Here is a 27,834-nt window from a genome sequence, read left to right as displayed (position 1 = left end):
TTACTCTTTTTTTTTCTTTTCTTTTCCTCTTATGTGTGTGTCTCCACTGTGCAGGCAACGACTCTAAAGTGGATGGGCTGGTGAACTTCGAGAAGCTGCGGATGATTGCCAAGGAGATCCGGCAGGTTGTGCGAATGACCTCGGCCAACATGGACCCTGCCGTGATGTTCAGGCAAAGGTGTGCACTGGGAGGGGCTCAGCTGGGGGGACCTGGGTCTGTGTGGTGTCTCATTGTGTACCTCCCCATGGACATTTACCATCAAACCACCCTCTTTGTCGAATTGTGCCAGTACAGGTGATGCTTCCCAGACCTGCTTTTGATGACTAATAAAGCAAATTATTGGCTTTAAAACACACGGAAGGATAGGTTCTAATTTTAGTGATACATATTGTTGCTAAATAAAAGTGGTAGTGTCAGTAAAGTTTTGAGGGAGATGTAGTGTTAGGGGAGTTTAATACCTATATGTGAGAGAGAGAGAGAAAAAGCACCTAAATCACCCATATATAAATCTGAAATGTTGCTTCAAAACAAAAGCCCACTGATGACATTAAAATCAGACAAAATATTACTTATTTGTTCTGAGTACAGCTCGTTCCACCTACATAATGTTTGATGTTCTCAGGCTTTAGCAGGTGGAGGGTGTGTTCTTGGCTTATTTTTCTTATTTTTTCTTTTTATCTTGATGCTGAATATCATCAGGCTCTGTGTAAAACTGCAGAGTAAAAGCAACATAATTTCTACTCTGGTGCTGATTAGCTCTGGATTATATGGAGTAGAACTAAATGATTTCCTGCATCCCTTTTCTCCCCACTGGCTGAACTAAAAGCATCAGCAACTCTGCTGTGTCCATCCCAATCCTGTAGATCCCTGCAGGAAGGGGGTGGTCCCCTCTCCTTGCACTTTAGTTTGCCTGGAAGTGACGGGCCAGACAAAACCCCTCAGGATGCAGTTTGGGTGGGGAGCTGGGGACAAGGCAGTCTCTGGTGCTGAACAGCCCCATGGTTTCTAGAAACCAGAAAATGAGCTGCACCCCCAGCAGTGCCGAGCTTGGAGCAGACACAGTGCACGGGTTTTGGGTGAAGAGTGCTTCATCCACCCAAAATTCCAGTGCATGGGTCACCTGTGCACCAGCTGTTCTTCTCTGTGGTGTGTGAGTTGAGTGGCATCTGTGCAGTGGAAGGAAACAGCACATGCAAGGATGCAGAGTGTGTGTAAGAGATGTGGTTCCAGGGGTCAGGATGCACAGAGGATCCTGGTTTTGTTTGCAAGGCTGACTGTCAGGAAACAGAAGTATGTTTTTGAAATACAGGCATTTAAAGCCAGCCTGGATGGGGCTCTGAGCAACCTGGGCTAGGGGAAGGTGTCCCTGCCCATGGCAGGGGCTGAACAAGATGAGCTTTGAGGTCCCTTCCAACCCAAACCAGTCTGTGGTTCTGTAGGTCTAAAAACGGCCCAGTCGAGGTTTGAACCAAAAATAACAGATCCTTCTTAATGTTATTTAAGGATGGATTTGTTTCACAGTGGAGATTCACCTTCATACTGTTGGATTGGACTTGGCAGAATTTCATTTTTAGCCTAAAATTATAAAGCTGAGAAGCTGTGATTGCTTTTCAGAAACTTTGGCATTCACAGCTGAAATCAGTCTATAAATAAATTTCCCTGATGGCCCATGCACTTCCTAAGACCTAACGAAGTCTAATCATTAAATAAATTTAGTAGTAAATAGTTACCTTTAGTATGTTTTTCAGAATTACAGAAGAGATTTTAATGACCATAATTTAAATTATGCACATTGCTGTAAACTGCTTAGGCATCTAATATTAGAGATAGTGCCAAAGATTAAAAGAAAATAATTCCGTGTTTTCACATCATTTATATTCATTTTCATTGCCTCTGGTGTTTGATCTATCAGTTTATGTTATGAAGCACCAAATAAATGCTTTTGAAGATGAAAAATTAACAAGAAAGGATGTGTATTAGTGGTAACAGGAGACTGGCTCACAAGTTCTTTACTGATTAATAGAGAGCATCCAGGCTTTCAAGGTGCATTTGGCAACTCGCTTGTTTTCCAGCAAACAATCAAGAGAAAACAACATCATAAACTTGAATACTGATGATGATTTCTCATACACTTCCAGCAGACCTAATGCAAAGAATAAATAAATTTAATCCCACCTTTTGCAATATGAGTGAGTTGAACAGTTTTTACTCACTCCATCAAAATTGCATTTGACTTGCAGGAAAAAAAAATTAATGCAAGTTTGATTTTTTCAATTCATAGGTTAAACCTAAACAAAAAACTGATAGATGTGCTTCCATATTAAAGTATTTGCCAAGTCCTGCCCTTGCATTCCATGAAAACATTGTGTTATTGTTTGAGAAGAATTTTGCTGTACAGAGATTTTTTTCTTTTCTGTTCTTTCCTGTCTACATCTTTCTTCCTGACTCTCAACTGTTTTATTTTTTTCCTGTGCTTTTCTGTTCAAATACATGCTTCAATGTATATGGCTCTTGCTTACAGGAAGAAGAGGTGGAGAAGTTTGGGGTAAGTGTAGAGCTGAATGCAACTAAGATAAATAAAGATTATGCAACTCTTAACATACTGCATCCTCCTCGTTAGTGCATGCATCTGAAATACAGCATGCATTTTATTAACCCTGCAATACCTGATTTTTTTGAAAGCAGGAATAAGGGGTTACAGCCAAGTGTTTTACTGCAGCTGTAAGAATTCTGAGTTGCTTTTGTGTAGCAGATACGTTGTTTGAGTTTTGGCTTTGTGCATAAAAAAAACCCCCTGCTGTGCAGTTATATTGGAAGGCAAACTGTTTGGGGAAACAAATGAAATAAATAACTTTCTTTTTAACGTGTTACAGAAAAGTTGAAGCCATTCTGCATTTTTGAACTGTAAGGACACTTGCAATTGTGATAATGATGTAGTAATTTCCCCCCCGAAGTTTGTGTTCAAGCAAACTTCAAAGTACTTATTTTTAGTATGTATTTAAAATGTGTCTCACGTTTCCTACACCAAAATCCTCATTGATTTCCCTGGGAGTGTTGATTGTGCAAGGACTGGATAATGAAATGACTCAAGGTGTGATGTTGACTGGGGAAATTCCTGACTGGCCCAGGGTGGTGATTTTAAGACATCTGTCATTGTAGCCATATTTTATGTGTCCTCATGTGTATTTGTGCCCATAAGCTGTTACCTGTGTGCCTTTGCACAGCAAGAGGGGCAGTGCCAGTTAAACTGGGGGAGCAGCTTTGGACACTGGTCCTTGCTGCTGGTGTGGATGCCCTTGGCTGGCAGCGTTGGGTGCTCACAGGGCAGCTCGTGGGGAGAAACACCCAGGACCCACAGAGCCAGTGGAATTTCCACCCCTGGGATTGCTGTGAACACGAGGGAATCAGGAAAAATCATTATTAAAGGAAATTGAATTAAGTTGCCTCAAAAAGTCAAGTATGGGCTTGAAAGAAAAACAGTGTGTACATAAGCAATGAAATGTTTATATCATTAACAATAAACATAATTTCATGGTCACTGTAGAATAGGTATCAGCTTTGTCCTTACCCATAGGACACAGGAGTGTCCCCCTGGTTTGAGTAGCTGTGAACACTCCATCATGCCTTTTGCTGCTCCTTGCCTACAATAACATTACTGTTTTATTAAATTAAGCTGTAAATTGCTGCCAGTTTTTAAGCTTATATTTTCTTTCAGATTGATTTATTTAACATCTTTCAAAATATTGCAGTCAGCTGTTTTCCACTACTTATTTTTTAAGCTCAGTGTACTTGATTCCTTATATTTGCTCTAACAACATGTTTCATTCAGACTCCTTTGGCCATTATGGCAATTCTGTGCCTGATGTTGTTTATTCTGCCACTTGTGATTCTGTAAACACACAAGATTTTGGTAACTGTCTTCACAAATACTGTAGCTTTAAAATATTCATCTGAATGTTTAAAAATCCCCTCAAAAGCCCAACTTTAAACAACTTTATTGACACTTTCCATTAGAATTTACGTGTGACATATACTGTGATCTCCACTCATTTAAAACTGCATCGGGGTGGTGTGGCTGTAGAACTTCTGGCAGCTGAAACAGAGGTGACTGTGTGTGTGAGCTGAGTCCAGATCAGTTGTTTGGTCACTCATTCAGTGGGAGTGACTCTCAGGGAGAGTAACTTGTGTTCTTTAATATTTTGGGGATGATTTATTTTTGCCACAGTTGCTGATAGATGTGGGAGCTCAAAATTAGGAGTACTGAGGAGCACTGTCTTTCTCAGATGCAAGTCTGGGTTCATGTGTGTTGTCACTGCCTTCCTCACCCCTCTGGGATACGTGTTTTTAATGAGCTGCTCTCCTGTGAATGCTTTTAGTTACTTGAGGAAAGAAGTTAAGTGCCTCAAATGCACTTTGTACTTGTAACATAATTTTGCCCCTTGTTTCGCCATTGTGAGAAGCCCAGTTTTGAAGAGGATCACAGCAGTCACTCACTCCTGTGCTCAGCTAATTGCAGGAGGTTTCTGTGTAAGGCTGATGCACACAGTGGGCACCAAATTCCTCAAACCAACAGAGTTAATAAGTTTGCCCACTCTTACAATCTGCAGCTGAAATGGTAGAATTGTCAAGGTTGGAAAAGACCTCTAAGAAGGAGTCCAACCATCAGCCCCCAGCACCACCACGTTCACCACTGAGCCATGTTCTGCAGTGCCATATCCACGTGTTTCTTGAACACTTCCAGGGATGGTGACTCCACCACTGCCCTGGGCAGCCTGTTCCAGGGCTTGACAACCTTTTCCATGAAGAAATATTTCCTAATATCCAATGCGAGCCTCCTCTTGCCCAACCTGAGGCCGCTGGCTCCCGTGCTGTCAGCTGTGGGTGTTGCAGCACAAGCCTGCGGTCGGTTAGCGGAGCTGGACGGGTTCTGTGCAGAGCATTGCACCTCGTCCTTCCCAGTCCCACACTTCCATGTGCAGTCCTGTTCTAGACTCCAATTGCTGCTCTCAGTTTACCAGAATATTTCGAGACAAGTGTTGTTTTACTGCTGTTCATCTCTTTAACTCATTTGCATCAGCATGCTCTAGCCCTAACTGGAGATTATTGGTATTAATCTGCTTTGGCCTGTGCTACTGTAGCTCCTCACTGCTGTTGAGAACTGAACCTTTACTGCTTTGCTCCTCTCTTTTGCAGGTCTCTGAGCCAGGGCAGCACAAACTCCAACATGCTGGACGTGCAGGGAGGTGCCCACAAGAAGCGTGCCCGCCGCAGCTCGCTCCTGAACGCCAAGAAGCTGTACGAGGACGCGCAGATGGCGAGGAAGGTGAAGCAGTACCTGTCCAACCTCAACGTGGAGACGGATGAAGAGAAGATCCAGATACTGTCACTGCAGTGTGAGCCTGCCTACAGCACTTGTAAGTGCAGTTCCTTCCCTAGAAACACTCATTTAAACTTTCTCCAAGCACAGAATACTTCAGTAAGTTCCGGTTTGTCAGTTCATGTGCTAAGAGCTTCAGCAAGACAGCATTTATGTTCAGGTCTTGGTTGAGCTCAAAAAACCTCTGTGGTGGTTTTCCTTTTGCCCTTTAGTTCCTAAGCTGTGTGTCTTTCCATCAGTCTGGCAGGAAATTCAATAGTACATCAGCTCTGTTCCTGCCCCGCCGTCCTTGTGCAGAATTAGGAAGGATAAAAGTAACGTTTACCATATGAACAGCAAGAAAATGAAAAGAGACAAAATCAATACAGAAACTGCAATGAATTTCAGCTTAGAATAAATGAGGATTGTTGAGAAGCTGAAGTTAGGTCAATATTGACTGATGGGTTTGATGGGGTTTGACAGGCAAGAATTGAGGGCTACAGCAGGAAAGTTCCCATGATTTGAACTCCTGTCAAGCAAACTCTTGTCTGACCTTCTGTCTTACACAGTTCAGTAAGTTCTTACTTAGAAATGAGACATTATAATTGCATTTTATTTTGGTACTTAAGCATTTTCACTCTCTTGAAAGGTAGATTTGTTTCAAACTAGAAGAGTGGCAACCATGCCAAGCAAAATAATGTTCCATGCTTGTCCTTTGTCCAAATGTAGCCCTGTAAGACTTTTATGTCCTCCAGTATCACTTTGACGAGATAAGTTAAAAGCATGACTAGGAAATGGCATCTCGAAGATAATATTTAAAGTCCTTGCCATTATCCAGTATTAAGAATGCAAATCCTTGTTATTCCCCTAAGGTGCCTCCTTATGCAAATTTTTTTTTTTAGCATTTCCTTTGAAATAGCACTGAAGCAGGAAACCTGGAAATGGCCATATTTAACTCCCTTTTTAAAAATGTGAAATTCTCTGTGTTTGAACTCTTGATAGATGATCTGTGTGCATTTGTGACAGGTGGCCATACCATGCCCAAGAGACAAACATAAATATTTTCAGGTTGTTTTTCAGTTGTTTTAAATCAATTAAAATCTTGTTTGCACAGTGCTAGCCATAGGTGTTTGGAAGTAAAAATAAGGAGTATATAACTCCATGTAGTTAGGCACATCAAGTCCTTTTTTTTCCTTAAATGTAAGAAAGGAGAAACGAAGGTAAAGTGGATATACAAATAAATATGTAATAGAGTGGTGTATTATTAGAAGCACCTTTTTGAAAACTGGGAGAGAATCCCTCAGCCCCAGAAAACACAGAGCACTGAACTGCTCCCAGGGATGTTCCTCCACCCTTGGTGGATTACCCATGTTTAAATTTTGACCAGGGAACTTGGACTCAGGGAGCCTGGCACAGGGCTTTGCCATTTATTTGGGGGCAAAGAGGGTTTTTTGCACATGCCCAGAAAAGCAGGGGTTCAGTCCCAACTCTTACCTGGAAATGAGCTCCCAGCCTCGCTTGCAGAAGGAATGAGCAGCAGTGATGCTGCAATCCAGAGTTTTCCAAGGGAATATAAGGAGAAATTGGATGGCCTTGACTTCAGAGCTTATGAATTGCTGTGTGATTAGAGCAGAAGCTGAAGCAGTGCCCTGTGCTGTAAATCACTTGTGCCACCTAGTGAAACGTTAATGCCAACTGCAAAACAACCTGATTTTGAAGGAGATGCTGCTCCTTATGTATAAGCACCTAAAATACAGCCCCATGGGAATAAATAACATTTTACTGTCTTTTGATTAAGTACCTCTATGGCACTTCAAAGAATTTAGGGGTTTTTTTTTAAAGCTGTTTCACACAACATCTTCAGTGTGATGAGATTGGTGTGTTTGGAATAGAAATGGTTTCAAATACATTTTACCTTCTTTATACAGTGGTTCCTTTGGCTGGATGGTTGTACTGTAATAATCCTGCCATTCAAAGTGCAAGATATTTACATGCAGTCTTTCCCTCACAGTGACAAAGAATTTAAGTGAGAGAAGAGGAGGGAAATCCTCTGAAATGTCTCCAGTGCCCATGAGATCAATTGGCCAAACCACGAAAGCCCATCAGCATCAACAAAACCGAATGAGCCAAGTCCTTCAGGTGCCAACTGTGAATTTGTACCCCAGCAGGAAAAAGGGGCTGACGAAGGATCACGTCACGTTCAGTGAGTATCCAGCTCACCTGGCTGGGGAGTTTGGGATGGGAGTAAATGGGACAGAGGGGCTGGCTGTAGCTGGGTGGTTAATGTGAGATACCACTGGGTTTCATTAATTAATTGATATGTTCCAGAAACTTTGCTCACAGGTGTTTCTTCATTCCCACGTTTCGTTCAGTGTTGATGTAACAAATTATTGAGAACTTGAATTAACTCCTCAGCACTGTGTTCTCTGCAAGGTAGATCTAATAGTGAGCAAGAAATACCAAATCATCAGTGGGACCCTGCTTTTGCTAAACTGGCCAGGCTGTGGGTGGTGCCCATGAGTGTTGACTTGAGAAGTCCTGCTTGTGAAGATCCTGAACTGACCTGTTGCTGTGACACACATGGTTTTTAGCACAGTCCCAGCAGTGCACTGAGCAAGGATTTCCTCCAAGCTTTATCCTTTACACAGTTTTTTTGTTACCCAGCCCTCTGCCAAAGCCACAACCAGTGTATCCGTTGCAGTGGTTCCTGTTGGGGCCTGGATGTTTCAACACGCTGCAGATGAGCAGCCAGCAGTGGCCACAGCTGGTCTGATCTAAATTTAAACTAAAATGGAGACTGCCTCCACATGCTGAATCCTCTGAGCATCTGCTCCTCTCTTTGCTGAACACTCTGGCTGTTCAACACGGTGCTTATTTGTAGTTTAAACAGATAGCAGGAGCCCAAAAGAAGAGCAGTACCAGTAACTCATTCCACTGTTTTCATAGGTACAGGCTCCCCACAGAAGTCATTAAGCTTGTCTGAGGAAGTAAGTAGTAAGAAACAAACAGATGACACGATGTCCATGGCATCCTCTTTGCACTCCAGCCCACCTGCTTCTCCTCAGGGCTCCCCACGCAAAGGTAGGTGAGCTGTGTGTGAGCCCCAGGAGCTCCAGCCTGGGGTGAACTGAAACCAGGGTGGGCAGTGGCAGCAATATTTGTTCATAATGACATGTAAGGGACACAGTAGTTTAGAATATTCATGTAAAGAACAGAATTGTGTCATTCTGTCAGTAGATGTGATTTTCCAGTGTATTGATATGTTTTGGCCATAAAAGTCACTTACTATTTAAAAAAGGGAACACTTGCTTTCTTAAAATGTTGCCTAAGTGCTTCTGACAGAATTCCCAAAAGATCTGAAGTGCTGACACCTGCCATCATGTCAGTTCAGATTTAGGTGGCCACTTAAATAAACGGGATCCACAACCCTGGGGATTTCTTGAAGGTGACAGTATTGCACGGAAACTGCAGCTGTTGAGACAACTTCTGGCCTTGCCCAAGGTGGCTGGAATAGCAGGTGATGAGATGGAGCTGGAGATAGAATGGTGTCAATAGTTCTCCAGGGCAGGTGGTTTAGGTTGCTGCAGAAGTAGTGGATCCATCTAAATCCTCGAGTTGCTGTTCACATTTTTTGTTCTTGTGCACAGGGCTTTGTTTACATCCCTGTCTCTCATGATGCCCTGAGAATCCCTTTATTTTTGATGTCTTCGTCTTAAAAGACCTGCATCACTTCATCATTAGTCAACCTTGGATGGGAGTTCATTTGAAATCTCTTAACAGCACTCATAGTCAGCCCGGGTGGTCGGTGTTGGATGGTGTAAGGCCTCTCTCCCTCCCTTCTGTGCTGCTTGGACTCACTGACAGCCCAGAGCGTTGGCATGGCATGGCATGGGGACCTGCTGCATCTTCTCACCCTTTTCAGTGGGAGATCAGGCTGGTCCGTCCACTTCTGCCCTCACAAGATCCTGTTGCCTCTAGGAGAATGCCACTTATTTTAGTTAAAACACAGCATACCTATAAAAAGCTTAATTACTTGGGTTGCCAAACCTCGCTCCACTGAGGCTTCTGAGCTTCGCTTATAAACATGTTATTTTTGTTAGCTTTCATCTGGTTCTTTGAAAATGATGTTTTGTTGCTTTGGGATTATTTCTTTAATTCAACTTGATTTCGGTGTATTTTTAGCACTGATGTAATTTGATTGAGGTGATCCGTACCTTGTTGTGTGTGTTGTGCTAACAGCTCATTGATCTAAAATTAGGTGCTTCACAGACAGCTGAAAGACATAATTTTAGGCATGAACACATTCCACTTAATCTTAGATTTCGTTTTCTTTTTGAGCTATACCCAAGTGATATGCAAATAGGATTGAAGAAAAAAGGGGTTTGAAATTAGGGTGTTATTTTTGTTGTTATTTATCTCGTCACTGATCAGCACCTGCCCGTGTCTGCTTTCTTGCAGTTGGCAGCACGCAGAGGTCGGATACCTGCAGTCAGATGAATCTCTCTGGCTCGTCCTCGTCACTGGCCAGTGAGACCAGCAACAAGAACAGTGGACAGCGCAGCTACGGAATAGGTGGGGCTTACTTACAAAAGAGAATTCGGATGATTTGCCAAGCCAGAGACAGTGCTGAGAAAAGCGCAAAGGCAGACAGAGAGGATGAGAGTGGAGAGGCAGAAGCTGGGCGTGAGCCCCCAAAAATAAAGGGATCGCGCTTTAGAAGACTTAGGGAAAGAAGCTTCTCCAGGGAAAGAACACCTTTTGCTGCGAAAAGGGAAGCAGAGCACACTGAAGCCTCAGAAAGGAGTGAGGACCAAAAGGACAAGGACAGTGATGCTCTCAGTATCTATAGCAACAGCAGTGTGTACACACCTCACTGCCTGTGCACCAAGTCTAGAAGAAGGAGGAAGACTCTGTGATTTATTTTTAAAAGAAAGACTGATGTCCACGTTGTGTCAGATATCCTGAGTTTGTCTGAGTTATTTCAGCATTATCCATTTACATGTTTAAGCTGTTTAATGTTCTTCCCTTCCAGATATTTGTGTCAGTTCTTTATAGTTAATCACCCTTACAGTGCAGTGAAGACAATAATGTGAAGTTAGAAAATCAAGGAACAGGTACAGTGGCAGTTCAGTTACTTAGTGTGTCAGAAATGCCAACGAAACAGTAAGTTCTGCAACGTTTTCCTAATTAGACAGTCCCTGATATGGTGTAAATCAAATGCTCACTTCTAGCACTGGTGTATTTGCATTGGTCACATCTTCTGCTGACCTTTTCAGCCCAGCAGACACTTGCATTGAGTCTGTTTATATGTATGTGCTGTTACTTAATGGCCCAACTTTCAGATAGTGTTAATCTCTTTAATGAAGAGGAGCCCTTTAGTTCTCCAGATCTTTGAAGTTCTTGAAAAACAGTGTCTTAAAATTAAGACACACTGAGAGCATTTCTTACTGCAGTACAGTTGTGTAAATTTAAAGAGTCCCTTAAAAATGTAAAGAATATGAAATACTAGTTATTGTCAAAGGAAAGGAAATGGAAATTTAATCTTCAAAATGCTGCTCTTAATGACATTTTTCCATTCATAAGGTTCAGTCCTATAGTTTGATAATATTGATATTTAATGCTCATATTTGCTCTTAAAACCCTACAGCAATGATCAAAGTTAAGCTGTGAAGTCTCTCAAATTATGAGCTCTATGCTCAGTGGCAAGTATGCCAGTGGCTCCAGATGCCATATTGTATTCTCTCTGAATTTTTTATGGACTTAAGGGCATCAGTCTTCTCTGTTAGGTTGTGTGTATCACTGGCATGGCTTTTACACTGCCTGGTCATTTCACATTTTCACCTGACGGATGTAAATATGTGGCAGTCCAGCTCAAAGGCACATGTGCAGGAGTTTAGGAGAAAAAAGCTTATCTGGGGTGTTGGATATATAGGGCTGTATACATTATTTGTGTTTGAGATAAGTTATTTGTGGGTAAGGGTAAGCCAAGCAGAGAAAAATACACTGTAGATTCTGCTCTGAATCTTGTGGGGTCTTCAGCTGTTCCCATTCAGTGGGAACAGCACTGGAGTCTGGTCCAGCTCCTGCCAAAGTTGTATTTCCTGCCTTAGCTTCCTTCCCTGTTAGTTTTGGAGCAGATAATAAAGCTGAAAAGGACCATATGGCCAATCCCCGAGTGCTAATCGCTGGCTTTTACCTCAGTCAGCATCTCCTCCTCCACTGCCAAAATCTTTTCTGAGTCTTGCACGGCAGTTGGGCAGAGGGATAGTGGGAAGTGTGCTGTGTTTGTACCAGAGGAATCAGCACTTGCAGAGTTGGAAAGATTTGCCCCCTTGCTACTGATACTGCAGCTGCTGATCCTGGTTAGTGGGGTTTAAGCTGCTGCTCTGGAGAGGGATGGAGTTGCAGGTGGGTTGTTGGTGTCACTGGACCTGCATCAGTAAATAAATCAGAGCTGATAGATGCTTAAAGCTTCAGTACCCAAAAACCTCAGTGAACTGACTGTGTGCAAACAGGGTCTGGTTGTTTCTCTTCTAAACACCCTTGCTGTAATGCACGTGTCAAAACTTGTTGTCACACCTCTAAAACTTGAGTTGCTTTTTGACCAAGGTGTCCTCTCCCCTCCTTAGGCTATGCCCTCATACCTTCCACTAAATCCGACAACTTCTCCGACTCCAGCCACAGCGAGATCTCCTCCCGCTCCAGCATCGTCAGCAACTGCTCCGTGGATTCCATGTCGGCAGCGCTGCAGGACGAGCGGGGCTTGTCCCAGTCCCTCACTGGGGTGGATTCCAGCGGGGCAGAGAGGAAGGAGCATCCCCAGCCGCTGGTGGATTATGGCCAGCCCTGCCCAGGGTAAGGTGCAGCTGGTTCTGGTCCTGCTGCCAGGAGGGTGGTGGAGCTGTGGCCAGGACGCTGCTCTGCACTGCACCGGGGTTATTAACTGGAGAACTGGCTGCTCTGTGCGAGCCTGTTTTCCTAAGAAGCTTACAGTGTCACTTGGGGAGACCACAGCGTGTTCCCATCAGTGGGGTTCAGCTGGACATCTCTTGCTGGAGACTGCAAATGTGTTAAAAGCCAGGATGATACTTAGCAAATTAGTGTCGTGGTGAGAGACAGCAAAAGAACAACAGGAAGTTATCAATTCTCTCTGAGTCAGCAGTGCCAGTCACTTAACGTTGCTCTAATGTGATTTTTAAGGATTTTTCTAATTACCATTTGTTGCTTAGGCAGACTGGAAGCTTTCTGTCCCTGACTTCCTGAGAGTTTCCACACAGGAGCTCTTGTTACTTTGGTGCAATGAGAATCTGTGCTGAAATGATGCTTTGATCTGGAAGTTTTTTGGTTTTGTCTTACTAGACATAAAGCCTCGATCCATAGGATTTAATATGTCCTAATATATCTTGGGATAGCATTTTCTGTCGTCAGATGTCTTGGATTCAGCTACATGAGAGGTGCTCCTTATATTTCTAATTTTTCCAGCTCACAGAATCACAGAAGGGTTGGGGCTGAAAGGGACCTTAAAACATCATCTTGATCCAATTCCCTAAAATGGGCAGGGACATCTTCCACTAGCCCAGGTTGCTCCAAGCCCCATCCAATCTGGCCTTGAACACTTCCAGGGATGGAAAGAAATGACTAATCCATTTATTTTATAAGGTTAAAATGGGAATTTAAATATGTGCTTCATCAAAGAAAATATTTCCCTTTTCTAAAAGGCGTAACACACAGTTCACATTTTGTGGTTGTTCCTTTATTCCTTAGTTTCAGTGGGTTTTAGAGGAAGAAAGTGGGTTTTCTCCTAGAACTTACAAAATTGAAAAGCAAGGAAAAAAAAAAACCCTTGTTTGCCCATATCTAAGAAACATTCCTTGATTTCACGATGTGTCAGTAAACTGCTGAGGGAGGGTGTTGAATTTTAATGTGCTGCCCATGCATTTGTTAACACACCCAGAAATAGTTAAGAGACTGGAATAATGTCTAGCAATCATATCTTCATGTATTCCAAACTCCTGCAAACCTGGCTTTATTTTTACCCCCTTAATTATGCATTGAGAGTTATTAGAGCTTTCAGCAGACATTTCTTGAAACAAGAAATTTTGGACTTTGCTTTTCAGAATCTGTCGCTCCAGATCGTTCCCACAAATGTTACTTATGTCCAATATTTCCAAATGTTCTTGAAATATAACTGCCCCCACTCTGTCTAAACAACTTGATGTCTCTGCCTGTGAAGGGGTTGGGTTTTATTCTAAATACTTTTTTAGTTCATAAATTTAAAGAAAAAGGTGGCAGCAGCATGAAAGAGGCAATTACTCCTCTGCTTTCTGTCGGGCACTGTCTTGCTGTTGTTGGTAAAGCTTCTGTGGACCAGATTTATGGATCTGGGGTCGAGCCTGGAAATGCATGTTGCAGACTTGTTATTCCCATGGGAATGACTTCCCTGCTGCCTGTGCAGTGATGAGACGGGAGTGTCTCTTGTCAGTGCTCCCTGTGCCTTGACCTTGCTGCTCACCTGCCATTATTATTATTATTATTATTATTATTATTATTATTATTATTATTATTATTATCACCTGTAACAAACCCAGAGCTGTCTTTAGAACCGGGTGGTTGTCTCTGGGTGCGTCACTCTTATTTTAAAAGCTCACAAGTGGTTTTTTTCCCCAATTTCTGTTGTCTTCAAATGCAGCTGGTCAATCACTAGGCCTGCCCTGATCAGAGGGATGGCTTTCACCTCCTCCATGAGCAGCGAGGAGATCTCCCACGAGCACATCACGGTGGAGGCAGCAGACAGCGGCCGGGGCAGCTGGACGTCGTGCTCGAGCAGTTCTCACGACAACTTCCAGAATATCCCCAACCAGAAGAGCTGGGATCTCCTCAATTCTTACCGTCACACGCAGCTGGACGGACCTATAGCTGAAGTGGATCCCACAAACTGTTACTCTGAGGAGGGTTACTTGTATTCCGAAGCCTTTTCCAAAGCCAACAGGCAGTCGAAAGCCAGCGTGGAGCTCGATCAGTCCCGGCAGAGCTGGGCCTCCTCCAGCTCCCTGTCAGACACCTACGAGACAAACTATGGGACAATTAAGCGCAGGGGGCTGGAGAACTCCACAGCGGAGCAGACGGAGGGTTTGGACTCTAAACCAGGCACTGATACAGCTTACAAAACTGTTACTTCCAGCACAGAAAAAGGCCTGATAGGTAAGCCGAGCCAACAGCTTATGGAAGCTGCTACATCTGTTTCTCATTTTGATATTAAGTTGTTAAGAAATGACATCAGCAGGTCTGGGGCTGTCTGGCATGTTAAATTCAGCTTCTCCCGTGGTTGTAGTCAGAACGCTACACACACAGTGTGTTTTCAAGCCACCATTACAGATATGGAGGTAATAAATGAGCACACTTCCCCATCACTTCATGGGGCTGCAGGAGAGCTGTCTCCAGGAAAATGTCAGGCATTTCCTCTCTGTAGTGTGGCTTTTTGCTTTCTTTTGGAAGTCTACTCATCACTGTAGATGTTCCCCTGACAAGGAGCAACGATCCCATGCTCCTTATAATACAGACTTCCCAGGAACCCAGCGGGAAAAGCGTGGCTGCTGAGTGCTGTGGAGCTCACCTGCCCCTCTGGGGCAGCTTTCATCCTTTGGTCTTTCATGGCTTTGTCTCTGGAAGCTCAAGGGCAAAGCAGATTCCTTTCCTGTCTTTGCTATTTTAAGCTGCCATTTATTTGATTATACAGCTGCAGTTTGGCTAAGTATGAAAGGAGAAAAAACTTTCAGATATGCATAGTTCTATCAAGCAAGATGTTCTACCCCTGGCCTAGTGAGCTCAGCAGCCAAAACTAAAGGAACCGTGTTAGCAACAAGATAAAACATGGAATGCAAAGCTTTCTAAGACTGTAAGCCAAGGGTGCAGCTGAAATGCAGTTTAATTACTGCCTGGATTGCTGGAGGGGGTTGTGTTATCAGAGGTAATTGCCTCAATGAACATCGCACGTAGGGCAGAGGTCTTGGATTGTGTTCCCCTCCTTGGCTTTGGAGAAGAAATGGTGGGGGAGCCTTGCAGAAAGCGTGCTAAGGCTCATTGCTGTGCTGTGCTCTGCCCTTGCAGCCTGTCAGAGCTGCTCTGGCCTGTTTCAGGACATGGCATGTCCACTGTTCAGGGCTGTCTTTGCTCACAGCTCTTTGTCTTCTTTTTCCTTCTGTGTGCGTTCCCCCTATGCTGGTGAGGAGCCCTTGGCACCTGTGTGTCTGCTTAAGGAAAGATCTGCTACAGGTGGAGAGAGTTCCTGGTTTGCAGATGCAAATCTGTTAGCTGTTCACCATCACACAATATGCCAAAGATATTTTCACTTTATTTCACCGTTTGTAGAGTGTTATGAATTGAAAAGGGACACGTTATTCTTTCATTACTGCAGCAGACTAAAGGTCAGCTCTAGAGAGCCAGAAGCTTTCTCCTTTGAAGGAGAACATGCCCACCCTCATCAGCCCTCCTGCAAATCCAGCCAAGACTGAAGGTTGAGGGTCTGCTCAGAGTGCCCAGCCCTTCCCTTCCCTTCCCCTGCTTTCTCACAGAGACCCCATTCAGTGCTAGTTCAGTGAAAATAAATCCTGTCATTCAGCAGTGTAAAGCTCTTCCTGTACCCATGTGTATCTGTTAAACCCCAGACTGACTGAATTTGGTTTGGGTTATTTTACTATCAGCCCCAAGCATGAACTGAGGCCATCAGCCATGAACCAGCTGATACCAAAACCTGGAATCTCACCAGTCTACAGCACAATAGGAAATAATCCTTTATTTTCATCCCTTCACATTATTCTAAGATAAGAAACTATTGCAGTTGCTGAAAGAAATTAAAATAATGAACATACACTGTTTAAAATGGATCCACAGGAAGAATGCAAATTCACTCAACTAACAGATTTTAAAAATTATCCTGGCTTGGAAACTCTCCTGTTGCAACATGTCCATGGAAAGAGCCCGATTTAACATGCACATGAGCCCCAGACCTGGGCTGGGAGGGAGGGGAGGCAACTTGAGAACATTTAAATTTTGGTTTGAGAGCCTTTGGGACCTGAACAGGGCAGGAAGGGAGAAGATGAATTACAAGGCATGGACATTGCAAATAGATATTATTGACTGGAGCCTTTTCATGACTGCACAAGGTGTGATGCAGCCTTTCCAAAGGCTGTTTCCATGACTGTTCCAGGTTATTTCTCACTTGTAAACAGACAACAGAGTTCTGAGATAAGGGTATAGAAGAAGACAAAGCAAAAAAAATAAGACATTTAAAGTGTGGATATGATAAGCTGTTGGAAAAGATAAAGTAATGAATGCAGGCTCGATATACCTTTTGCCTCATAGGAGCAGTTTTATGTGCTACTGGCTTATTTTATTCCCACAGCATAGCTGTATGGTTTCATGTCTTTATGCACACCAGTTGATACAGCGATATTTTATTCTAATGAGTTTCTGTTAAGCCACTGACCTCTGTTTTGGGTGATGGAGTGGATGTTGGAAGTCAGCCAGCAGTTCTTGCTGTGCAAAGTGCCCTTGGGCCAGGTGCCCTAATTCCTCCTGTTCCAGTTCCCCAGCTGTAGCAGTGGCAGCAGACGGGGTTTGCTGGCTCTGCATCCCCCAGACAGCTCTGTAGTGGTGCAGTGGGGCTGCACGAGTAGGGACTGTAATGACAGCTCTTAACTGCAGTCTGAATGCAGAGAAGCCTACAGTCCTGTTTCCACTCAACTGGCATCTCACCTAAGGAGTTCTTGGGTTCTTTGCTACTCTGACTTCTTAAAATAAGCAGAAAACAGCAATGAAAGCGTAAATACCTGCTGCTGTCGTTATAACCGGTGTTTCTGCATTTGCGTTTTGTTATCAGTTTCTGTTTTGCCATTGTAACATTTCATGATTTTTTAACGTTTTGTTTCCTTTGTTTTCTTCTTTAACATTTCCATTGCTTATTTCTTGTGCCAGTGTACTGTGTGACCTCACCTAAGAAGGACGATAGGTATAGGGAGCCACCGCCCACCCCTCCGGGATATATGGGGATTTCTTTAGCGGACATAAAGGAAGGATCGCCCCACCACCCACACCTCAAACCTCCAGACTATAGTGTGGCAGTGCAGAGGTCAAAGATGCTGCACAGTGACCTCTCTAGACTTCCAGCAGCTCCTCTGGGTGGTGACTGTCTCTCCTCGAGGACGCCCCCGTGGCACGGCCGGCAGCCGTCCAGCCCCAAACTAGCAGACATGCCTGACGCAGATAGTGAAGAGGATGGTATGTGCAACACCTCGACTGCTGGGGGCTCCGGGCTCACAGCCACCTTCTGGGCTTTCTCTGGGGTCATTCTTGGAGATTAAGGCTTGGTTAATCTCGGGATATGCAGGAGTGTTTGCATGGCTGCGTGCACACACAGGGCTGTGTATATCATGCACAGCTCTGTGCATGGATATACAGGTTTAAATCACAAGGAATGCCTTCCCTTTGGAAACAGCATGTTGGCACTGAACACGTTCTAAATTATATAGAAATAAATAAATGTATATAAATATACTTATAAGGTCTCCCAAAGTACAACTGAGACACTTAAAAGCATGTAGATGTTGTTTTATTTTTTTTTTTTGCTAAAATCTGTCCCCTCTCAAACAGTGAAGGGACACTGGCGGGCTGTAAATTACATGTGGAAAAACTCCAGCCTCTCTGGATTGATTAAGTGATGTCCCAGTGGTTTAGGCTGGCATCAGGGTGATATCCTGAGTGCTTTGGATTAGGTGAACTCCTCTCATTCATGTGTGCCGGCACTGAGCTGCCTTATGCCTCAACAGATATTTTTGGAGATCAAGTTTAAAAATGTTGAACAAAATAATAGTGAACTTCCGTTCTTCTGAAAAGTGCATTTGATGAAAGCTGGGTTCTCTGCCCAACTTGACCTGACAGTGTCTCTTCCAGTTCAGTTTTTTTATGATCTTGTTTGAAGCAACAGCCAGTGCTGCCAAGCACAGCATCTGTGGGGTGACCAAAATGTGAGAGGGTGTTCTGGTAAAGACTGCTCTTAAATTGTGTCAAAACTAACTTCAGAGCAGGGGAATTTCTACTTAATTGTTTATATGCTGATTTGCTTTTAATACCTGTGCACTGATGTGATCTCTCTGTACCCTTTGATAGTGAACTCATTTTTTGTTAGAATGTTTGATCATTTCCTTCCATTTCAGTCTGGTTTAAAATGAGCCTGGATTTAGATTAAAACAATTTCTGATGCAAAATGATCGTATCTTGGCCCTTTAAAATATCTGAACAGTATTTAACATATATATTAGTACTGCAGTTCAAACTTACAGTAAAGGCAAAATTGCCCAGCATTAATTGAGTTGTGTTTTTGATGTCAAAATAAGGAAACAATTGCTTCAAACATTTTAATCCAAATTTTTCTAAGCTAAATTTCACCATAGACTTTTAGAGACACCTATTTTACTATTTTTAGAGTGCTTGGTTAATTTTAATTTGGGATAAAATGCTCACTGCATGGGAATTTGCTGGCTTTTCTCCCAAATCCGTAGCTTTTGGCCTACTGGGATCTGCATGCTGGTAGATCTTGGAGGATCTGGGATGCTCTGTTTTGCAGTATGTCTTTATCCTATGATGATCATACCCCAGAGTGCAGAACCCGTGGCTGCCCCAGCCCTGGGAGTGTCCAAGGCCAGGCTGGACAGGGCTGGGAGCCACCTAGGCTAGTGGGAGGTGTCCCTGCCCACAGCAGGGGTTGGAATGGCATCCTATAAGGTCTCTTCCAACCCGAACCATTCTGTGATTGCTTGAGGATTGGATAAATGGTGATGTGGAGTGTCAGTGATAACACGCTGGTGAAGTGGTGTGGCCGTCACAGACCCGCTGTGATCACATCACTGGGCACTGCTCTGTGCCCTCTGCTGGAATAACTGACCGTGTCTCTTGTCTTCTTTTGCAGAAGATGAACAAGTATCAGCAGTGTAAGTGTTGGGCTGTTTGTGTAAACCACTGGCAACCCAAGGGATGTGGGGAGAAAGGACCTCGTGGTTCCGTTAGCGACCGCTAACGACTTGCTGCTACTGACCTCAGACCTTTGCCTCTGTCATGGACCAGATGGAACGGGTTGGATTCACCTCTCGACACCCTCCTTCACTCTGCCACCCCCTAAGCAAGCTACTCATGCCTGTGAACCAGAAAGTCACGCTCAAGGAGCGTGCTGACTGCCTGGATACCAGCACTGGTACCCGGGGATGGACCGAGTTCGTGCACTGGGGAGGACCAGCTGTCACCACCACTTGAAACTCGAAAGCATTCTTCTGTATGATACCATATAATCCTTTGGTAGTTTTCCATTGTCCTTATTTTCTACGTGACCATTAGAAATCTGAGAGTGTTATTTTATGAACTTCAAAAAAAAAAAAAAATTATATCCAAATGTCAGCAAAAGCGAAGGACGTTGCTGAAGTATCTGAAAATAATTTATTAATTTAATTTTTTTTTTAAATGGGAATTTCCTTTATTTGTGTTGGGAGTGCTCTGGTTGGCTAATATAAATGTTTAGTCAATGTGACAGTAAATTAGCTACACATCCACTGTTGTGCTCTCAAAATAAACACAGAAAACTCCAAGTGGGCCATTACCAGGTGCAGAAATCCATGGATTTTCGAGTGGGTTTAGATTTAATATGAATAGAGCCCAGAGCCTTGCAGAGCAGCGGGTGTCAGGCCCTGCTCCCCTCCCACATGGACACAGCAGAAACCTCCTGCCCTCCAAGGATTTCTGGGATTTTTGTAGCTGCCAGCCAACTGAGGCAACAGTCGGTGCTCTCCTCCCCTTTGAGGAGCGTGTGAGGTGTGGAAGCCTTAGCTCTTGGGAGATCTGGGGGGGTCTGAAGCTTTCCCAAAAGAGGTTTTGCCCTGCAGAGTTCAACATGCAAAACGTGTTCTAAAACCCAAAACTCAGCTGTGTGTTGTGGGTTTTAAGATCATCCCACACGTCCTGGCCTTTTCCCAGAGTTGCACAGGATTTAGGAACAAAGGTTATCTTGGGAAAAAAAAAAAAAAAAAGAATTATAAATCACGTGCATTTCACAGTAAAATTTGTGAAACTGAATATTAAATGGCATAATGCTTACATAAGATCATAATGCATTTTATGATGGGTTAAAAAACCCTGTGCTGTTCATCTGGAAAATACAGATGATCTCAAACCATTTTATTTTAAATCCTAGTTAAAAATCCTGGTGTTGTTGATGTCAATGAGGGTTTGACTTACAGCCAGCCAGTATTAACCCATGATCCTCTAGTTTGACTATGGTCAAAAAAATTGCTTCTTTGATTTTGCTTTTAGCCAGCCAGAGCTCAGAGGGGTAGAACTGGAAATAACTGCAGGTTCTTTTCTTTCTTTTTTTCTTTCTTTTTTTTTTTTTTTCTTTCTTTGTTTTTTTTCTTTCTTTTTTTTTTCTTTCTTTCTTTTTTCTTTCTTTTTTCTTTTTTCCTTTCTTTTTTTTCTTTCTTTTCTTTCTTTTCTCCTTTTTTCCTTTCTTTTTTCCCTTCTTTTTTCCTTTCTGCACATGACACCCCATCCTAGTGTTAAAATCAGACATGAATGTGTGAATATGTATTTAAACATTTAATTGTAAATCTTTGTTGTGATGTTTACAGCCTAAGCTAGGAAGATGATGTTTGTCATTTTTACAGTGCCTCAGAACTGATTTCTATATCCATAGTCGTGAAGAGCTTTAAGGGTTTTATTTTTTACCTGGATGTGTGCAGGGGTGCGAGGTGAACGCGACACAAGTACCAAAAACAACCCAAAGCCTTTGATGTGCTTTCCCCATAGCAGCCTGGGGCTGATGCAGCCAGGTGGATGTGTGTGACCCAGCCTGTGTCTGCACTGGGAGCGGTGCCAGCTTCGTCACCTGGAATGTTCCTGGAACTGGGGAGGTGTAAATGAACAGTCATGCTGAGGAGGGGATGCCTAATTTATAACTGATTGGTTGGCTGTATGAATTTTTGGCACAAGTATCTGAGAAGCAAATGGTTGGAAAAAAAAAATCTATTAAAGTCCACTTGAGGTATAGCATAATAAATGCATTTTGCTTTTTCGGGGCCTTAATGAATATAATGAACCTGCACAGGCCTTAATGACTAAAGATTAATGCAAGTGTCAAAGCAACGCAGGGCAGAGCCAGTGCTCCAGCACATGGAATATTGATGATAGAACTGTTAAACTGCTCTTTCTGTGGGATGTAAATCCAGGTCTGAGCCATCCCACTGTCTGCTGTAGTTTCTCGTGAGCTGCCACGTGGAGACAACAGGCTGTGTGTCCCGTCAGCAAACGGGCTGCCTTGGGCCAGGTAAAGCAACCCACACGGTTCCATGGCCTCGAGGGGGTGAGCTGAGCTGATCTCAGCCTGCTGAACGAAGGGATAAGGGATGGGGGTTACTGGAGTGGCTTCCTTTTCCCCCAGAACCCAATAGTGCTGCCTTGGAGGACACAGGGAAGCCCCTTAGGGGAGCGGGGTCGGGGTCTCCTCTGGCAGTCAGCACGAGCAGCTGCATAAATCACCCCTCCAGACATGGTGTTTGCACATCAACAGCCCCTGTCTGTTCCACAGGGCTTGGCAGCACGCTGCAGGGTTCTGAAACGAGTGAAAGTCTTGCTAATCATATTTTCCTAATAGCCAGTACAGCTGGTGTACATAAATCACGTGTAACCGATGGACAGGTGAGCTCCTCCTGCTTCTCCTGCCTCGCACAGTGTGGCTTCTCTGCTGCTCCTTGCTGGGCTTCTCTTTGTTTGTTTGTTTGTTTGTTTTTGCCTCCACCGATCACATTGATCGGGGCCGAGAGCCAAATGTAGTGTGTCTGCTGTGGGTTTGAAGAGACAATATCCCTTTTTTTGGAAACTCAGATGCAGTGGAAGTGGTGGTTAGTACCCCAGGTGGGGCTCTGGGCCACCTGACGTGGTACCTGTGCCAGGCTCCTCTCAGTGGGGCTCTGGGGGTGGTGAACACTGAGGGTGGTGAACACTGAGGGTGCCTCACGTCGTGTTCTGCCACTGCCATCCCTGGGTTTGCTCCCTTCCTGCTCGTTGTTTGCTCTTGACTTGTGGGTGGAAGATGTGTTTCAGATTTCTGTGATTTAAGCACACCATATTTTTTTATAAATCTTAGCTTCCAGCTAAAAGTCCTGAGAAAGCAGTGTGGTTCAGTAGAACTGATTTGGCCTCTCCAGTTGCAAAAAAAAAAAAGGGTAAAATGAGATCACTGAGCCTCTGAGCACCGTGTTCATCTCCCAGATACACGAAAGAATGAAAAGGCAATGACTGTGGGTGTTTGGAGTTCAGATTTTTACAATGTGGACAAATTTTGGGTGTTTGCCAACAACAACTCCTTCCTTTTGCCTTTGCTCAGGTGAGGAGTTGGTAGATGCAGCCTCACCTTGAGTCCTGTGTGCAGTTTTGGGCTCTCCAGTGTAAAAAAGACATGAAGCTGTTGGAGAGCACCCAGAGGAGGCCAGGAGGGTGAGTGAAGGGTCTGAGGGGCTGTATGAGGAGAAGCTGAGGGCACTTGCTTTCTTCAGCTGGAGGAGACTGAGGGGAGACTTCTTTGGGATCCTCAGCATCCTCAGGAGGGGCAGGGACAGATCTCTTTGCTCCCAAGAGCGGTGACAGGACTCGAGGGAACGGCTGGAGCTGAGTCAGGGCAGGGTCAGGCTGGAGATCAGGAAAAGGTCTTTCACCTCCAGGGTGGCTGGCACTGAGCAGGCCCCCCAGGGCAGTGGGCACAGCACCGAGCCTGGCAGAGCCCAAGGAGAGTTTGAACAACACTCTTCAGGCACGGGGTGTGACTTTTGGGATGTCCTGGGCAGGGCCAGGAGTTGGACTCGATGATCCTGGTGGGTGCCCCCCAGCTCAGCAGGTTCTGAGGTTCAGGGTGAGCGATGGCTCAGTGGGAGAGGTCAGAGCTGGCTGGGGCTGTTGGCACCTGCCAGGGGCACGGGGTGGCCCCAGGGCTGGACCTGCCATCAGTGCCACTTCCAGAGGAGCCTGTGGGGCATCAGGGCTCTTGCAAAACCTCTTTTATCTCCTCCCGAGTAATTTTATCACAGACAACAGTGGAAATACGACCCTGTCATTTAAGGTTTTATAAAACAGTAGAGTTTTTAAAGGATAAAATTACTTACCACTGCCTTTGCAAAAGGACAAGGGAAAAAAAGGGATACTTTCTCTTTAGAAAAGCTTTACACATTATATTTTAGAATGCTTGTATAGAGGGTAATCTTACCTTGAATTCCCAACCCAGCTTTTGCTTTTGTTGTGCTTTTGTTTTACCTTTATTTTTGATATACCTGGAATGCAGTTTAGCTTGGTATTAATTAAATTCTAAATATGTGAGCATATTGGCAAAACTGCACAGATGTAATGATATTCCAATAGCAATTGTACTGCACAAGTCAGTGATTGTAAAGTATTCTGTAACAAGCAATGTTTGTCTCCTATTTTTTGATACCTCTTACACTTATGTCTTTTAGAAAGACAGTGCCTCTGTATGCTTTTTGTATTTTTACTGAGTGATTGTAAATATTTGTTATATTTTTGGTTAAGAGAATGTTTAAAAGTACTGTTTATTATCCAATCTATTAATATGTTGGAATCAATAAACAATCTACATATATTAATTGCTTTTAGCAGTTCTTTTCTGGCAGCCAGTGGAGGATGGGGCTGAGATCATCCAAAAGGTAAGCGATGTGGGAACCTTATTTGGAGAAATCCTCGGGCAGGTTCTGGGAGGTGTTCAGGTTTTTACATTTCATTTGTAGCTCGTGAAAATCGCCGTTGCTGTGGGAGAAGGGAAGCAGAGCTGCCACAAGAGGCCAGCATTGCCCGTGCTTTGTGAGCACTGGGCAGGTCCTGGCGTGCTCACCCATCACCCATCACCCTGCCGGGGGCACTGGGGACATTTTGGGTGTCACCTCTTGCTCTGGGGCCATGGGCTGGCCTGGGCAGTGTCTGCAGGGACAGTGTGGCTCCTGAAGCCAGCAGTGCAGGGGGACAAGGGCTTAGCAGGTGACTCCAGGGCCGTCCTGCACTCGTTCAGGTTTCCTCCTCGCTTGCCTGGATCATTATCCCTTTTCATCCATAATATCTATCCCACCCTGGGGGGGCTGTGTCCTTTCTCCACAGCTCTCCATCTGTCTCCAGGCCCTCAGCACCGTGCTGGGGGAGGTTGTGAAGTGCTGCTGCTGTGTCAGGAGCATCAGCAGGTGGTAGGACAGTGTGTGAAGGCAGCAGGCAGCACTCGGGTTGTGTTGGGAAGTGGAGTGCCAGGATGGCCGGACTGCAGACAGCAATTCCTTGTGTAAAATCAAAATGAGAAGAAGCAGTTTCATTAGCAAGCAATCTGCTTAATTAGTTACTTGGATTTTGGGCTTCTCTTTTGTCTTCCTTCACTTACCATGTGGTGGAAACACAACACACAGTGTTCAGCATCACTCCCCATCCTCACGTTCCATCTCCAAGCCTTTGGATTAGACCTGCTGTTGTTGGAGGGGTGGAGCTTCATTCTCCCTGTGCTCAAGAACCTGTTTTCTCTGTGCCACAAGGGAGGAGATGCACTGGTGGCAGCAGGGTCACAGCCCCAGGTGTCCCCTGGGGAGGCTGTGGGCTCCAGGAGGGCTCTGCAGGCAGGGTCAGTCAGTGCTTTCAGCTGCTTGGCATTTGTTCAGAGGGTAAAATGTGCTGGAGAGACCATGTTTGAGTACCACGAGGGCTGCAACCTGTCCCTGCACCGCCCTTCCCTCTGGGTTGAATTCCTGCACTTTTGGGGCTGGAGATAAAGCATTTCTCCTGGTCCAACATGGATTCAGGAGGAGCACTTACAGCCTCTGATGTTTGCACCGTGTGCTTTCAGGCTGTGGCATCAGCTGTTGTGGTTTGACCCAGAATTTGCTGTATTTTTATCTTTCCTGAAGATCCAGGTCCTGGAGGCTCACGATGACATGAACTGATGACATTTTGGGGGGTGGGGGGATGCAAAACAGCTCTTGCTGCTGTGAAAACTTTGACAACACAAACTATAAAAAGAATTCTTAAAAAAAAAAAAAAAAAGTGGGAAGGAAATGAAGACCTGTATTGATTTAACCTGCCCCTGGCTCTCGTCAGCACTGGGCTGCTTTGGCTCCTGATGCTGAATTCCCACAGCCCATCAGCTGAAAAGCACGATGTCTTTCCCCAGGGTATTGCCCTGAATTATTTTCCTGAGTGAGCCAACACTCCTGGAAACGCAGGAAGAACCGAGTTGTTTGTACGAGATGAATGTTAAATGGGCTCCACAAAGATTTCTCTTCATTCCCCTGAGTTTGTCAGAGGAGGAGAGTAATTACCAGTGTGACAGTGCTGCAAGTCAGCCTTGGCTTGGGAGAGAGGAAGAAATATGGTAATAAGTGAAGTTCCAATGTAGATGTAGTTGCATTTAACACTTATGAGCAGCAATAAAGATGAAAGTTGTAATTGTATCTGCAATTTCAAAGCTCACAAGCATAATTTTATATCCTCAAACATCTGTTTTAGGATCAGAGTTGAGTGTCAGATAACTGGCTGATTTTTTAGATCTATCAGTTAGGCACCATCAAGTTTATTATTAATTCAAACTCGTTTGCTAGTAAACACGACGTGGATTGAACAGCTCCACAGTGTGGTGGTCCTGGGGATGGTGGGTTTGGAGCAGCAGAATTCCACTTGGCTGTTCAGCAGGATGTCAGTGCATGGCAAAACTCACGGAGGGAGATGACCCTTGCAGGAAGGTGCTGATGTTTTACCTGTCCTCAGGGAAAGGTGAGGGGAAGCCTGCTGCAAACATGGGAGAAGCTCTTCTGGGATACCAGCGGTTGATGGAGGCTTTCACGATCTGCTTGCCCGGGATTGTGAGCACACAGAGGTGTGCTTGCTCCTCGCCTCGGTGTATTTTGGGCTCTTACAGCACTGATGCTTGGCTGGGATGGGATGATTCCTCTGCTTTCCCTCATTTTATTTTCTGTGTTAGTAGTGAAGCTGATGGAGGGGAGGATCCTGTGGTGAGCTTGGAGAACCAAAGGAGCAATGAAGGACCTGGTGTTAGGAAGGAATCATTCCCTGTGAGGGTGGGCAGGCCCTGGCACAGGGTGCCCAGAGAAGCTGCCCCATCCCTGGGAGTGTCCAAGGCCAGGTTGGACAGGGCTTGGAGCAGCCTGGGCTGGTGGAAGGTGTCCCTGCCCTCGGCAGGGGTGGAATAAGATGAGCTTTATGAGCTTTTCATGGGAGGTGCTGTGCAGGTTCCATCCCAGCGTGGCCTCCCCAGGCTGTTCCTGCAAGCACTGAGGGTTTCAGAGGTTTTGGGGAGCAGCAGCACCCAGTGGTTGGATGGCCCTGGCACCCCACAGGTGCTGTTCAGGTGGATTTGTTGTTGATTTCCCAGCCATCTCACCGTGGGATGCTGAGAACTCTTCTTGCATCTGCAGCTTTGTCTTTGTGCCTCTGCCAGGCTGCAGTGCCTGGGCAGGCTTTGTACTCCCTGCACAGGTCATCACCTCACTTGTGGACCTTTCCTCACCCCTCAGCACCCCCTGCCCTGACTCTGTGTCTCTCTCCAAGCAGCCTGGGAGACACCTTGGCCATTCGCCTTCACTGTCTGCAGAGGGAAGTAATTAAATTTAATAGAAGTCACCCTCGATTTTACAGCAGTAGTAATTAAATGTAATTGGAGGTGTGACTTCTAAACAAGGCCATTTGTGGGTTTTTTTTCCCCAGCAATGCATTTGACATGAGGAACAAACAAATAAGCAAGGGCATGCAGAAGCAGCGTGGGGGGGGTGAAGCCGTGACCTTCCCTGGGCTCCCTTGGTGCCCATCCCAGGGAATGTCCCTCTGCCCCAGACTGACTGAGCACTGCTGGGAGGAGGAAATCCACTCGTGCACCACCAGCAAAGCCATGTTTTCAGAACGAAAGCAGCAGCAGAAGGTAAGGAAGCTGTTGGATTCCTGCTGTCCTGTCTCTGCAGGAGGCTGTCCCAGCATGGGCCCCTGGCAGAGGGATGAGGAGGATGGTGCTCCAGCTCTTGACTTTCTGTAAAACCTTTGCTGTGTTGGAGAGACTTTTGTGACTGAGCAGATACTGAAAACAATGTAATTGTTGGGAAATCATGCAGCTTGTAAACCTGGCCTTTGGTGGCAGTGGGGTTTTCAAAGGTGCAGCAACGTGGCCAGTTGGAAATTAGCCCGTTGAAACAACTCAGTGTGGCTCTGGCTCTGCTCCTCAAGCCCAGTGAAAATAGGTACCAAGAGATTCAGTAGCTGATGCTTCTCTAACCCCTGCCCTCACCTGCCATGTGGAAATGTCACCTGTGGCCAGAGGGAGCTCCAGGTGGGAGCCCTGGGAACAGGGATGATGGTGCTGGCACCTGCTGTGGGGTGCCTGGGGTTGTTTGAATGC

The 27,834-nt window shown here is 44.9% G+C and overlaps 1 protein-coding gene across 8 annotated transcripts in view; it reads left to right on the top strand.

The window, feature by feature from the left end:
* RAPGEF6 (Rap guanine nucleotide exchange factor 6) overlaps positions 1-20,787 on the top strand; it is a 110,444-nt gene extending 89,657 nt beyond the window's left edge. For 4 of the 8 annotated variants that reach the window (XM_050312545.1, XM_050312544.1, XM_050312550.1 and 1 more), the window contains 10 exons: positions 55-178; positions 2,523-2,546; positions 5,195-5,415; positions 7,369-7,560; positions 8,304-8,438; positions 9,816-9,929; positions 11,987-12,212; positions 14,047-14,558; positions 17,331-17,633; positions 19,321-20,787. In XM_050312545.1, the coding sequence (XP_050168502.1) occupies positions 55-178; positions 2,523-2,546; positions 5,195-5,415; positions 7,369-7,560; positions 8,304-8,438; positions 9,816-9,929; positions 11,987-12,212; positions 14,047-14,558; positions 17,331-17,633; positions 19,321-19,346 (1,877 nt within the window). In that variant the 3' untranslated portion in view covers positions 19,347-20,787. The remainder of the gene's footprint in view (positions 1-54; positions 179-2,522; positions 2,547-5,194; positions 5,416-7,368; positions 7,561-8,303; positions 8,439-9,815; positions 9,930-11,986; positions 12,213-14,046; positions 14,559-17,330; positions 17,634-19,320) is intronic. The other 4 variants (XM_050312547.1, XM_050312546.1, XM_050312552.1 and 1 more) reach the window with 2 other exon arrangements.
* The last annotated feature ends 7,047 nt before the right edge of the window (positions 20,788-27,834 follow it).

Source organism: Myiozetetes cayanensis, unplaced genomic scaffold (genome assembly GCF_022539395.1).
Source record: "Myiozetetes cayanensis isolate MyiCay16 unplaced genomic scaffold, myiCay2020 scf17, whole genome shotgun sequence".
NCBI lineage: Eukaryota > Metazoa > Chordata > Aves > Passeriformes > Tyrannidae > Myiozetetes > Myiozetetes cayanensis.
Note: the sequence above shows the minus strand (reverse complement) of the source record. Positions and strands in the feature narration are given on the sequence as shown.